Source organism: Myxine glutinosa, chromosome 13 (genome assembly GCF_964187855.1).
Source record: "Myxine glutinosa chromosome 13, kmMyxGlut1.1, whole genome shotgun sequence".
NCBI lineage: Eukaryota > Metazoa > Chordata > Myxini > Myxiniformes > Myxinidae > Myxine > Myxine glutinosa.
This window is the reverse complement of record NC_136273.1, coordinates 24435557-24450089: the sequence shown is the minus strand read 5'-3', so window position 1 is coordinate 24450089 and position 14533 is coordinate 24435557. Positions and strand designations below refer to the sequence as shown.

Below are 14533 nucleotides of genomic sequence, written 5' to 3'. Positions count from 1 at the left end.
GGATTTGATCTACACTTCGTTTGCAATAATGTACAGCACACAACCAGCTATTTGACCACCTGTAGGTGAGGCATTGGCCATTCCCATACATGGAAGGTGTGCAACCCACATTGCTTTTGATGGTTTCCTTGGTTGATGCTGTTTGGCGATTCCAGGTGCTGGAATCAACGGTTTGTTTCCTATGGAAGAGAAAACCATGTGCAGCTTCTTTAAAATACAACACAGTATTTTGGAATATCGTGGACACGCAAGCATAATGCAGATTGAGCTGGTTAGGTGATAGTGATAGGACCTACTAGTTTCACTTCACCTCTATTAATATTAAACGTGTATGGTATAGTTACCACTTATGTTGTTATCTGTTTGCTAAAAGCGGGTTGTAGTTGGGAAGGTCCACATTAAAAATGAAGGTGCCACCAACTAGAATAGCTGCACAATACCAACTAGCAAAGCCATGCCAAGACACTAGGTGTCTTCAGTTCCAACTCGCGATACTAGTTGGTGGTGTCTTCAGTTCTGAATTTAGTATCTGTTGTTGAAAAGAAAATTATAAGGCATAAAATAATTTTCCTTGTTAAATATTGAACTGTTTGGCCACCTGTCTGTGCAATCGCACATTACCTAAAATGGGAAGTGTCCATCTGCGTGTGTGTATCCTTGTGTCGTTGGTTGTTATTTCCATTTGTGGGTTTCAGAAGGTGGAACAGAGTCCTCCCAGGACCCAAAGTTTCCATCTCCACTTTGGTAAGGGATCATGGTTCATGGACCAAGCTGTTCAACTTTTTCAGAGTTTTGTTCCAAGGGCTCTTTTCAGAATCATCCACCAAACCCCGGATTGCTTCCAGTTGTAGTTCATTTGGGGTCATATTTCCGGGGATGGTTTTTAAAATCACAATGAGGTTCTTCTTTATCATTCCTGTTGCTCCAATTAACACTGGTACAATTTCGATGCTCTTCAGCTTCCAAGATCTCTTGACCTCATTTTTGAGGTCCTGGTATTTGGTCATTTTCTTGATTTAAGCATTGTTTAGGCCAAAATTGCTGGGTACTGATATCTCAATCATCAATGATGTCTTTTCCTTTTTGTTCCTGAGTACAATGTCCGGACGCAATGCTTTGTTTTCTATGCTCGATGGAATCGTCAGATCGTACGTGAGCATGACGTCCTCATTTTCAATGATTGCCTTTGGTTCCTGTTCCATGGGTTTTCTGGTACTACGATGTTAAAATTTTTGCAGCTATGCCAATGTATCACTTTGCATACTTTGTTGTGCCGTTGTGTGTAAAGTTGTTCTGATAATAGTTTTTTGCATCCCGAGAGCAGGTGACTATTACTTTCTGTTTCTGTCTTGCAGAATCTACACTTGTCTGTTTGGCTCAGTCCTGCCATCTTTTTTAATCCATTGGTGAAGTGTCCTCGATCTTGGGCATTTATTATGATTCGTTCTCCATCCCACTTGAACTCACCTCTTCTTAGACATTCCAACGGACATTCTTTGTCTATCCCCGCTCTGTCCAATTCTTTTTTGTATTTTTCTCTTCTTTTGTCATTCTCCCAGTTGTTGGTGTATACAACACAACACACAACATGCATTTTAAGGCCATTTTCCCTGCTAGAACTGAGAAGGAAGTTGAGGAAGCGATAAAAGCAATGAAGGGTAGAAAAGCGGGAGGGCCGACGGGAGTTGTGGGAGATATGTTGAAGGCAGCAGGAAGTTGGGGTGTGAAGAGAATGACAGAGATCTGTAATCTGGTGGTGGAAGAAGGCCGCATTCCAGTGGGTTGGGAACTGAGTACCCTCGTCCCTCTATACAAGGGGAAAGGTGACCCTCTGGAGTGTGGCTCGTACCGAGCGATAAAGTTATTGGAGCATGGAATGAAGGTAATGGAAAGGGTGTTGGAGAGGAGGATAAGGAAGAAAGTGAAGATCGAGGAAATGCAGTTTGGATTCATGCCAGGAAGAGGAACGACAGACGCACTTTTCATTGTGAGGCAGTTGCAGGAGAAGTACATGGAGAAGAGGCAGAAGTTGTTTCTTGGGTTTGTTGATCTGGAGAAAGCATTCGATAGGGTTCCACGCAAAGTATTGACATGGGCATTGAGGAAGTTAGGAGTGGAGGAATGGTTGATCAGAGTAGTGATGGCAATGTACAAAAGAGCGCGCACAGCTGTAAGGACGAAGGACGGGAACAGTGGTGAGTTTGAGGTAAAGGTGGGAGTGCATCAGGGGTCGGTACTAAGTCCACTACTATTTGTAGCTGTGATGGAGGTGCTGGCTCAGAACGTAAAGGAGGGTTTACCGTGGGAGTTGTTGTATGCAGATGATCTGGTGTTGATTGCGGAAAGTATGGATGGACTGAAGGAAAAGATGAACACGTGGAAGGAATGTATGGAGACAAAAGGTCTGAAGGTGAATATCGGAAAGACGCAGGTGATGGCAAGTGGTAAAGCATGTGGTGAGGTGGAAAGAACTGGGAAGTGGCCCTGTGCTGTGTGTAGGAAGGGTGTCGGAGTGAACTCCATTCAATGTACAATGTGCGCTGAGTGGGTTCATCAAAAACGTAGTGGTCTGAGAGGGTCATTAACCAGTGTGGCAGCTACATTCAAATGTAAGGTGTGCACAGAGGGAGCTGCAGATGGAGGAAATGTTGAGTTGGATCTTGGAGACGGCGTGAAGCTGGAAGGTGTGAAAACATTTTGCTACCTCGGAGACATGCTGAATGGAGAAGGTGGATCAGACTCGGCAACGGTTGCTCGAGTGAGATGTGCATGGAAGAAGTTTCGGGAACTGAGTGGCGTGCTGATGATGAGGGGAGTGTCGTTGAAGCTGAAGGGAAAGGTGTATGCTGCATGTGTGAGAAGTGTTATGATTTATGGGAGCGAGACATGGGTAATGAACGTAGAGCAGCAACGAAGGTTGGAAAGGGTGGAAATGCGAATGGTTCGGTGGATGTGTGGAGTATCGTTGAGAGAGAGGAAGACAAATGATGAATTGCGAAAGATGATGGGAATATTGCCTGTGATTGATGCTGTGAAGAGGAACAGGTTGAGACGGTTTGGTCATGTGTTGAGGAAGGATGAAAATGACTGGTTGAGAAGAGTGATGGAAATGAATGTAGAAGGAAGCAGAGGACGGGGAAGACCGAGAAAGACTTGGCTAAAGATGGTGGAAGAAGAAATGCGGGCAAGGGGGTTAACAAGGAGAGATGCAGAAAATAGGGCAAAATGGAGAAGATTGTCATGGGGACCGCAAGGCTAACCCCCGCTCTAGCAGGGAAAATGGCCTTTAAAATGCATGTTGTTGTGTTGTTGTGTTTCCCTGCTAGAGCGGGGGTTAGCCTTGCGGTCCCCATGACATATTTCTTGGTGTATATTTCTTGATATTTCTTTTTATATATTTATTTTGTCTTTTTGCAATTGTTGGGGCTATATTTGTTGCCGTTTCATTTTCCTGTGCCACATCTTCTATTCGCACCTGTTTTTGGAAATTATTTGCAAGGTAGGTTAGGGATACTTTTTCAGGTTTGTTGTGTTTATGTTTGTTTACAAATTGCATCCGATAGTCTGTTGAGCATTTCATATACTCAGCTAGTCCTACACTCGTTGCTCTCTGCACCTGGTTGAGTTCCATCAGGCCACTCCCACCATCTCGTCTCAGCAGGTATATTCTCGGGATGCACTCGTTTTTGTTAAGCATTTTGTGGATGGTAAGGAGTTTTCTTGTATTGATGTCTAACTTGATGATTTCTGATTGGGGCCAGTTTATTATTCCGCAGCTATATTGGAGCACTGGTACTGCGAGCTGGTTTATGGCTTTGATTTTGTTTCTTGGGGAGAGGTATTTTCAGGATCAGCTTCGTTCTACGTAGGTATTCTTTGGCAATTGTTTTGCGCATTTGTTCGTGACATATTTGGGTGCCCTCTTCTACTCCGAGGTATTTGTATGATGCTTCGTTTTCTAACTGCTGTATTGTTGTTTCAACGTCAATTCTTATGTTGTCTGTTTTTGTTGGTTTACCCTGTACAAATGTGCACCTGGCACACTTGTCTAGCCCAAATTCCATTTCGATGTCCTCGGAAAACCATTTTACTAGTTTAAGTTGTTCTGTTAATTTTTTGTCATTTGGTGCAAAGAGCTTTAAATCATCGATGAATAGTACATGTGTCACCTTTACTATTTCTTTGGATGTTTTTCTATTGGCTGTTAGGGTGTATCTGTGTCCTTGTTCATTGATGAGGTTACTTAGTGGGTCCAGAGCCAGACAAAACAAAAGGAGGAAAGACTGTCTCCCTGGAAGATTCCATGCCGTATCTTCACATGTGGTATTTTGATTTTTCTTTCCGAGTGCTGTAATATCAATGTGGTATTCCAGAGCTCCATTGCTTTCTCAATCAGTATGATTATTTGGGGATTGATTTTGTATATTTGCAAGCATTTTATCATCCACGAATGTGGGACACTGTCAAAAGTTTGCTTATAGTCTATCCAGGCGGTGGACAAATTAGTTATTTGCATTTTGCAATTTTCAAGTATGGCCTTGTTCAGTAGTAGGAGGTGAATTGTTCCATAACAACCTCTCTTGCGTCCCATTTGTTCTGTCTCTAAACCTCCTTGCTGTGTGAGATGATGGTACATAATTTCTGGGATGATTGCTGTCAGCAGTTTTCATGTGGCTGGTAGGCAGGTTATCGACCGGTATTTGTGGCGGAGTTGGGTTTCCTCCGATTTTGGTATGACAAATATGCTCCCTTCTATGAACGACTCATCCACTGCCTTCTCCTCTTGGATCTGTTCATTAAATGTCCTGGCGTAGTGATTGTGAAGAGCATCAAGTTGTTTTTGCCAGAAATTTGGAATTCCATCTGGCCCTGTGCTTTTGTAGTTTGGCATTTTTTGAAGTTGTTTTCTAATTTTCTCTTCATCAATAATTAATCAATGGCATCAATAAATCAATAATCAAATTTCCTCGAGATGTTGCTTCTTCTTTTCCAAGTTTGGGATCCATTCTTTTTCCTTGTTATGTTCTTTTTGATCTTCAAAAATTTCTTTCCAGAATTTTTCCAGTTTTTCTTTTCAGGGAAACGACACATTTCAGGGGGACGCTTTTGTTTCCCCAATTAATGGTAAAATCTATTTGGGTTACTTTCAAACATGTGGTTTTGTTTCCTCCAGGAACCATGATTGTCATGGGGCCCGCAAGGCTAACCCCCGCTCTAGCGGGGAAAAATGGCCTTAAAACGATCATTCATTCTTGTTACCATTTCTATTTTGAGTTAGTTTTCAGCACCCAAGCACTTGAGGTCTTTGTCTTCGACTTTGTATTTGTTTTTTATTCTTTGGATTCTCTTTTTTAGTTTTGGGTGTCTGTTTCCTTTCCTGAACTATTTAATTTGTCCGACTTCCTTCTGCAGTTGCTTTATTTGTGTGTCTAATCTCTGTCTCCAATGTGGAATTTGGTTTCTATTTGTAGGCCCTGGTTTTTAGCTCACAGGGAATGAAGTTCAGGGGAGCTTATGTGATGGCGCGTCGTCCATCCGTCAGTCCCTCAGTTCATCCGTCCATCAGTCCGTAAACACTTGCAACTTCTTCTCCGAAACCACTGAAGGGATTGTGACAAAACTTGGCACAAATTATATTTGTTGTGTTGTGACTAAAGTTTGTTCACGGCATTAAAAAATAAATAAATCGGGGTCTAAGGGGGTTTACCGGGGTTAAAAATGGGTCCAGGTTTGACCCCCCACCCCCTCACCCCTCCCTCCCCCCAAATAGGTATTTGCTTTCTTCTCTGAAACTACACATACAATTCTGATGAAACTTCACCACAACCTCACTGCCCGTGATGTACCATGTTTGTTCACAGCATAAATAAAAATCTGCCCATTTGGGCGTCTATGGGGGGAGGGGGGGATTGCCCACCAGAATAGGTATCTTTAGTCAGTGCAGTATACTGTTTATTCTACCAGGTGCATGCCAGGGTTATTGCCCCTATGTTTTCTTCTTCTGGTGTTGTTTGCCCATTACTTTTTCTTGAATAAATAGTGCCGCTGCGAAACAGATGACATTTATTTCCTTCAAGGTGGATGATTTTGAAATCATCTTTCTAATTGAATGGTTGATTCACCTCACGAAGATTTTTTCGGTTTATTGTTACCCTCACCAGAGGAGGGTATTGCATTTGAGTCAGGATGTCTGTTTGTTTGTCTGCTTGTCCGTCTGTTTGTTTGTCCACACAGAATAAATATGATATTCTCTGCAACCGTTGGTACGATTGACAGGAAATTTTCACTATAGGTGCAACACCTCCTGTAGAATTTTTACGGCATAGCCCATAGGGAAAAGCCGTCTAGAACAGTGTTTGTCCGTCTGTATGTATGTATGTATGTATGTATGTATGTATGTATGTATGTCCCCTCAAACGTATACCAATCAGAGCTGAGGATCTAGTCACATGACAGGGTGATGTGATTACGTCTGTCGTCATTACGGCGGTACGGAGGCTGACTCTCCACACACCGCCATTTTGATTTATATGCCATTCATGCCGAACATATCGTTGAACCTGTCATATATCACAATTGCCATGCTCTACCGTTACGTTTTTCATTCAGTGTGAAACACAAACAAACCACTTGTTTAAATGAACATCAAATATTGAAAGCATCGGCGTTACGTCTCTTCCAACAAAACTGTATGTACCCAACCCTTGTGGGGTATAATCTAGATTACAGCAGATCTTCTCTCAGTTCTGTAAGTAAAACTTACCTCATGGATGTCTAGATTCCTCCCAATTTCTTTGTTTAATGTTATAAACAGCATTAGCGACTGTTTAAAAAGCTAATCATGTGTGTTTGTGGTTTATAATATTTTACAAGCCCGACAATGCCGCTGTTAGACTTTAGGTCTTGTTTAATGATAAGCATGACGTCATACGTCACGTGGTACGGGTGCCATCTTGGAAAAAACAAAAAACTTTGCACCTCTATATCTCTGAAAGCGCTGCATAGAAGAAATTGAAACATGGCTCATTGTCGAGAACTCTCCATGGGGAATAACATATGTTAATGATGATGTCACCGGTGCCTCCATTATGACGTCATAATTCGACAAGTACAAAACTTCATCCGATCAAGATGAAATTTCTTGAGCGTCATCTATGGATAAATTGGTGGAGGAAAAAAAATTAATAATAATGACGTCATCGGTCACGTGGTTCGGCCGCTATATTTATATCTGTTTTAACACAAAAGCCTTAAAAACCACTAAAACACATTCTGGCAATGGTCTGCAATCTCTGATTGCTCTTTCTTGTTTTCTATGTGATTAAGTTTTGGTCTTTCTCTGGGTTTTATCAATTTCATCTCTTCTATTTTGTTGATACCTCTTCTTCCAGTCTATGCTGCTCTTATAATAATAATAATAATTCATTTATTTTGTATAGCGCTTTTCCAGAAGCCCAAAGGCGCTTTGACAGAGTGGAAAACATAATGCATAACAATACATGAAAACAACAATTGCAAAAAGACAAGAATCAATAGGGAAATATTTAAAGCAAAAGGAGGGAGAAGGAGAAGAGATAGTCAGGGGTTAAATGCTGTGGGTTGAATGTTGAATGCAGTGTTGAACAGGTAGGTCTTTAGTGATGTTTTGAATGTGGTGAGTGAGGAGGAGTCTCTGATGGTGTGAGGTAGTGAGTTCCAGAGGGTGGGAGCAGCGATGGAGAAGGCCCTGTCCCCCCAGGATCTTAATTTGGTCCGGATGGAGGGGGTCAGGAGGTTGGTACCAGCAGAGCGGAGGTTGCGGGTGGGAGTGTGTCTGGAGAGGAGGTCAGCCAGGTAGGATGGGGCCAGGTTATGGAGGGCTTTGTATGTCAAGAGGAGGATTTTGTACTGGATTCTCTGGGGGATGGGGAGCCAGTGAAGCTTGTAAAGGACGGGGGTGATGTGGGCACGGGTCCGGGAATGGGTGAGTAGACGGGCAGCGGAGTTCTGAATGTATTGGAGTTTATTGGTGATTTTTTAGGGTGAACCATAGAGGAGGCTATTGCAGTAGTCCAGACGGGAGGTGATGAAGGCGTGGATGAGGGTTTCTGCAGCCGTGGAGGAGAGGGATGAGCGGAGACGGGCAATGTTTTTCAGGTGAAAGAAGGCTGACTTTGTGATCTGTTTAGTGTATTTGTCGAAGGAAAGGGTTTGGTCAAAGATGACGCCAAGATTCCGGATGTGAGGGGAGGTGGATACTCTTCATCATCTTCACCATCCACTTCTCCCTCAAACTGTGTGTGTGTGTGTGTGTGTGTGTGTCATTGGTTGTTACCCCCAAATGCAGGTTTGAGAAGGTGAAACGGAGCCCTACTAGGTCTCGATGTGTGTGTGTGTGTGTGTGTGTGTGTGTGTGTGTGTGTGTGTGTGTGTGTGTGTGTGTGTGTGTGTGTGTGTGTGTGTGTGTGTTCAATATTTAAAGATACACATCATAAACACATTATCACAAGTGATCGTAGGATATTGAAAGGTAGACAATTACGTGCATTACTTAAAAAAAGGACCCAGTTATAGAGAAAATGAAAGGATTAACTGGAATAAGGCAACGGAACATACAATACTGAGGGAATGGATGAGAGAACAAATCGGCAAACACAATGCACCAAACACACAAATAGCTCTATGGTTGGAGGAGGTAGAGAAACATGTGAAAAGGAGAGTTGTTGACTTTAAAACAAAAGTTTGAATCAATAATCCGAAGGTAATTTTAAACAATCCAGAGACACGCAATTAGTTAAGGCAGCTTCAAACACAATATGTCATTGTACCAATTGACAAAGCAAATAAAAATATTGCATTTATCTGCAAAACATTATACATTCAAACACTTTTGAAAGAATTGGGCTTCGAGACGGGAATTTCGAAGACCTACAAAATAAGTAGCGACAATAAAATAGACTTAACACGACACTTAAATCACTCAAAAGCAGGAAAGGAAGACTGTTGGTTCCAGATAAACACCATAAATTACCGTTCATTTACTGGATCCCAAAAATGCACAAAAACCCTTGAAAGATGAAGTTCATCATCGCAAGTACAGAATGTAGTTTGAAACCTTTGTCAGGTGAGGATGAAATTAATTTATAAGTGCTTAAAAAAACTACCATGAAAAGGTGAAGATTTATTCTGATATTAAGAAATTCTGGATCATTGATAATTCCAAACCTGCAATCGACAGTATTCACAACATTAATAACAAGGGTAAGGTTAAATGTTTATCAACTTTAGATTTTTCCACATTGTACACAAACATTCCACATGATAAGCTCGTAACAGCATTGGACAGAGCAATAGATAAAGCATTTGCAGGAGGAAATAAAGTATACATTAATGTATATCAACAAAGAGCACACTGGTCTGTAAAGTTCTGTCACTTCAGTTTGTCAAAGTTTGTCAATTGCAGTTCTGTCACTCAAGCTTTTGGGTCTCACTATCTGCCATGATCTTTCTTGGGAATACCACATTTCCAAGCTGGCCTCCAAAGCCAGTCGCCGACTGGGCATCCTCCGTCGTGTGAAGTCCTTCCTCGGCACACCTGAGCTCCTCACCACATACAAGGCTTTCATCCGCAGCTCAATGGAATACTGTTCTCCCCTATGGGCTGGTGCTCCTGCCTCACACCTGGCTCGGCTTCACGCTGTTGAATCCAAAGCTTTCAAAATCATTGGAATCTCCCGCGATGAAGCTATCTCTGAGGGCCTTTCACTCACTCACCGCAGGCAGGTAGGTGGCCTTTCTGTCTTCTACCGACTCCTCTCCGGCCTTGCTCCCCCAGCTCTCTCTGTGCTCTGTCCCCCAAATATTCCTACAGGTCGCACAAGATCTGCCTGCAACCCTCTGATGGTTAAACTGCCGAAATCTCGGCTCTCTGCTCACCTTCACTCTTTCATTCCTCTTTTCTCCCGCCTGTGGAACAAACTCCCACACTCCCTTCAATCCCTCTCCTCCCTCCAGGTCTTTAAAACAGCTGTTCACCTCCATCTCTTATCTTCCCCCATCCATAACCTTGATCTTTTCTACCCCCACTAATTCACCCCAGATCCACCTTGTTTGAAATTCCAACTTCTTTCCTGGAAATCCTGGCAGTGTCCATATGTTTATACCTCTCCCACCCCCCCCCCCCCCTTCACATGCCTCCCCCCCAAAGCCCTCTCCCTCCCACAGATCTCTCGATGTCTCCATGTCTCTCGGTCCCTGCTCTCAAATGTTGTGTTTGTGTCCTTCCCCCTCTCTCCCCATCTTGTCTACCACTCCCGATGTTATTTGTTTTATGTGTCTGTTTGTCTTTCTGTGTGATTAATGTTCGCTCTTTCACGAGCCTCAATCTTGTATACAAAAAAAAAAAAGAAAAAAAAAAAGGAAAATCGATGTGCATGTAGTTTTTCAAAAAGTAAACAAAGTATTCGATTTATCCTGAACAAGTTTCTTTAAATTTGGCAGCAAGATACTTCAACAGGCAGTGGGGATAGCCATGGGTTCAGATCCCAAGATACTCCAGCAGACAGTGGGGATACCCATGGGTTCAGATCCCAAGATACTCCAGCAGACAGTGGGGATACCCATGGGTTTAGATACCAAGATACTCCAGCAGACAGTGGGAATACCCATGGGTTCAGATCCCAAGATACTCCAGCAGACAGTGGGGATAGCCATGGGTTCAGATCCCAAGATACTCCAGCAGACAGTGGGGATACCCATGGGTTCAGATCCCAAGATATTCCAACAGACAGTGGGGATACCCATGGGTTCAGATGAGGCCCCATTCTTTGCAAATTTGTTCCTGCACATGTATGATTCTAATTGGGTTCAGAACATGTGTAGAAATAAACTAACAACCGTATGGAGATGTTGAAACATCTTCAGGTTCATTGATGATTTATTGGCAATTAATGATGGATTTATATTTGATCAGCTTCATCATGATATACATCCAAAATAACTTGAATTAAAAAAGGAAAACCAAACTTCCACTTCAGTTTCCATTTTCGAATTACAAATCGATATCCATAACAATATATTTCATACAAATTTATTTGATAAACGAGATGCTTTTTTTCCATTCCACATTGTACGAATGCCTTTCTGAGACAGCAGCATTCCGAAAAAGCTATTCTATGGTACGGTTGCAGGTGAAACTAGAACGGCACTCCGCCTACCTCTAGTAGAGGTCGGCGGAGTCTATAATAGAGAGCATACCTCCGCCTGGTTAGCCATATCACTCAATGGTAAAGAATCACTTAAAAAATCAAATAATTCTCATGTCCGAATCCATATTTAGATCTTCACCAAAATCGAATCTATTTGTCCTTGTCAGACACCCAACCGGTCCACCAAGTTTCGTCCAAATCCGTCCACAACTTTTGGAGATATCCTGCTATGTATCGTTTTTGGCCCAATCTCCCAATGGTGAAGAATCACTTAAAAAATTCTAGTAGCCGGATCCAAATCCGGATCTTCAACAAAATCTATTTATTTAGTACTTGTGAGATATGCTACATCTCTGCCAAATTTCGTCTGAATCAGTCCACAACCTTTTGAGATATTTTGTTCACAAACAGACAAACAGACAGACAAAAACAGACAAATGAAAAATCGGTCTGAGACCGAGGACTTGCTGGAATGTACTTTTTTTATCGGCCATTTTGGATAATGTTTTTCGTTTTTTTCCAAGATGGCGGCCGAACCACGTGACCGATGAGCGATGACATCATCATTATTTGTTTTCTAAATTAATTTATTCCTAGATTATGCTCAAGAAATTTCATCTTGATCGGATGAAGTTTTGTACTTGTCGAATTATGACGTCATAATGGAGGCACCTATGACATCATCATTAACATATTTTATTCCCCGTGGAGAGTTCTTTACAATGAGCTATGTCTCAATGTTTTCTATTCAGCACTTTCAGAGATATAGAGGTACAAAGTTTTTCGGTTTTTCCAAGATGGCGGCCGAACCACGTGACCGATGACGTCATCATTATTTGTTTTCTCCACAAGTTTATGCCGACATCGCGTTCAAGAAATTGCATCTTGATTGGATGAAGTTTTGTACTTGTCGAATTGTCGAATTATGACGTCATAATGGAGGCCTTGGGCCGAGAGAGTTAAAAATTGGGCACAATCTATTCCAGGGCAAGACAAATGTGTGTGTAAAGTTTGGTGATTCTACGTGCAATGGTGTAGACGTAGTACTTCGCACAAACAGACAAACAGGCAGACAGACAGACAAACAGACAAACCAAACAACCAACATACTTGCCGGAATCTTTTCCGGCAAGTAACAAACAGGGGTGAAAACATAACCTCCATCCACCTTTGGTGGCGGAGGTCTATCAACTGATAGGCCGAATCCAGACTTGGCCGATCGGTGGCATAGAAACCATAAACTGTTCAACCTGGTGGAGGCATGCACTCTATCGAGTGCCCTTCTAGTCATGTAATGGAATGTGTAAGGAGAGTTATAAATATGTGATAATATAATATATTAAATCCTCGAGCGAGTAAAGTTGGAAAAAGTGATGTTACATTGATTGATGGGTTGACTGACTGCCTGGATGCGAATGAGGTTGTGGATCTACTGATGTACAATATATAGTGATGTGGATTCATGGCCGAGGTTGTGGATCCGCTGTTTGGAGAGGTAATTCATTTTTATAATTTTTAAATTCAGGCAATATATTTCAAAATCTTCTCAGAAAACATGAGGAAATAACCATCAGTCTCCTGCGGGGCTATTTTTTTTTTCAATGGACATACGCTGACCTGAATGTACAGCAGCTTCTCCCGATGTCTGCATGCCAACTTTTTCCGCATCAAATTTAGTCCGAGATTTGCTGCAAGCAGGAAGAATCAACATAATTATCCAATCCAATCGTTGATGCTGTCTCCTGTCCGCATACAAGACTTGTGGTCCCTCGCTCACCCCAAGATGTTTTGGTCGAGGGAAACGCCAGGGTCCACGCATTTGTCAGTGCAGCCATGATGCGGGCTGCTGTGTGGGTTTGGTGGTTGAGCTTCATCCAGGGGAAGAGGTTGCGTTGAACGGGGTTCTATGGCCAAGGTGGCTGAGACTTTGTGGTTTGTCTGCAATGAGTCCAAAGTGAGTTCTGATGGAGACTTTGAGGTGCACACACATACAGCAAAGAATACAATTTGTTATTTTATTTTTTACAGAAATCCAGACGAAAGAAAGCTACAATTACTGGCCTCCTGCTTCCTTATCATAAGATCAGGGAAAGCATGAAGCAGCTTTTACCACAAACATGCCTAAGCAGAATCCATTTGAAAACGAAATGTGTTTGAAAAGCCAACTTGTCGCTCAAAGCAGCAAATTTCGGTATAAATGTTTGCCTTATATGTACTTGTTCATTCACAGTTTGGTACAAATAAAAACTAAAAAGACTATATAGATTAAAGGTCATAGATGGTCTAAAGGTCTCAAGGGTACGTTCCAATAGTACTAAGTGTCGAAGCAGTCGACACTCATAAAAAGGTCCAAAAAGGTCCACGTGGTCTAAATGTCTAAATGGTCAAGCTGTCTCATCTGTCTGAAGGGTGTAAGGGGTCTAAATGGTGTTGAGGTCTAAGGGGTCAAAAGGGACTTAAGGGGTGTAAAGGTTTAAAGGTTCGAGGGATCTAAAGTGTATAGGGATATAAAAGTGTCGAAAGGGGTCTTAAGGGTCCTTAAGAATATTGGTCTTATGAGTGTATGTGGCCTCGACGATCTTAGGGATCATGAGGGTCGAAAGGGTCTTATGAGTCTTTGGGAGTTTTGAAGTTTGAAGAAAAGGAAGAAAAGTTTCTCATTGAGTTTGAAGAAGATCTGGGTGGTGCATTTTGCCAAAAATGAAGGGAGCAATAAAATGATCGTTTATGTTGATGTTTTGCCAATCTCATTAGTAGCTGAGTTTCTCCGTCATGCTTTGAAGAATTGTCATGTTATGCTAATGTCTGAAATTTTTAAGATTTCACTCCAGATTTCGATACTTATTTAGTGTATGTATTCCGATCCTCAAATCTGAATCCAGATTTTGATGATATATATATATAATAATAACCACCTTTAGAGGCCATTTTTCCCCGCAAGCGGGGGTTGGCCTTTTTCGGGCACCGTGGTTGTTGTTGTTTTTTTGGTCCCCTTTTTGAAGCAATGTTTTACGGCCGGATGCCCTTCCTGACGCCAACCCTTTTTGCCACCTTTAACGACAAACAGGGAATTACCAGTGAACTGGTACTCAAATTTGCCGACCTCGGAAGGATGACAGGCTGAGTCAACCCCCCTGGCGTTAATTCAGCAATCGACCGGGATTCGAACCCAGGATCCTAGGATCCTAAGCTGGCACCCTAGCCGCTAGCCCAACACCAGGATTTGGTAATGGTAACCCAACACCAGGATGATAGGCTTTAATTAATACGTGAAGTACACGTAGTTATAAGAATCACTAATGTCTTGAATTTTTCAGATTTCACTCCAGATTTTGATAATTATTTAG

The 14533-nt window shown here is 42.2% G+C and overlaps 1 protein-coding gene across 1 annotated transcript in view; it reads right to left on the bottom strand.

Annotated features, from left to right (window-relative positions):
- The window catches only part of LOC137438323 (coiled-coil domain-containing protein 180), a 45934-nt gene extending 33066 nt beyond the window's left edge, over window positions 1-12868 (bottom strand). Inside the window, exons 1-2 of the mRNA XM_068133442.2 lie at window positions 12804-12868; window positions 110-179 (exon numbers count right to left, since the gene is read on the bottom strand). Coding sequence (XP_067989543.2) covers window positions 110-179; window positions 12804-12837 — 104 coding nt within the window. The 5' untranslated portion in view covers window positions 12838-12868. The remainder of the gene's footprint in view (window positions 1-109; window positions 180-12803) is intronic.
- Window positions 12869-14533: the final 1665 nt, after the last annotated feature.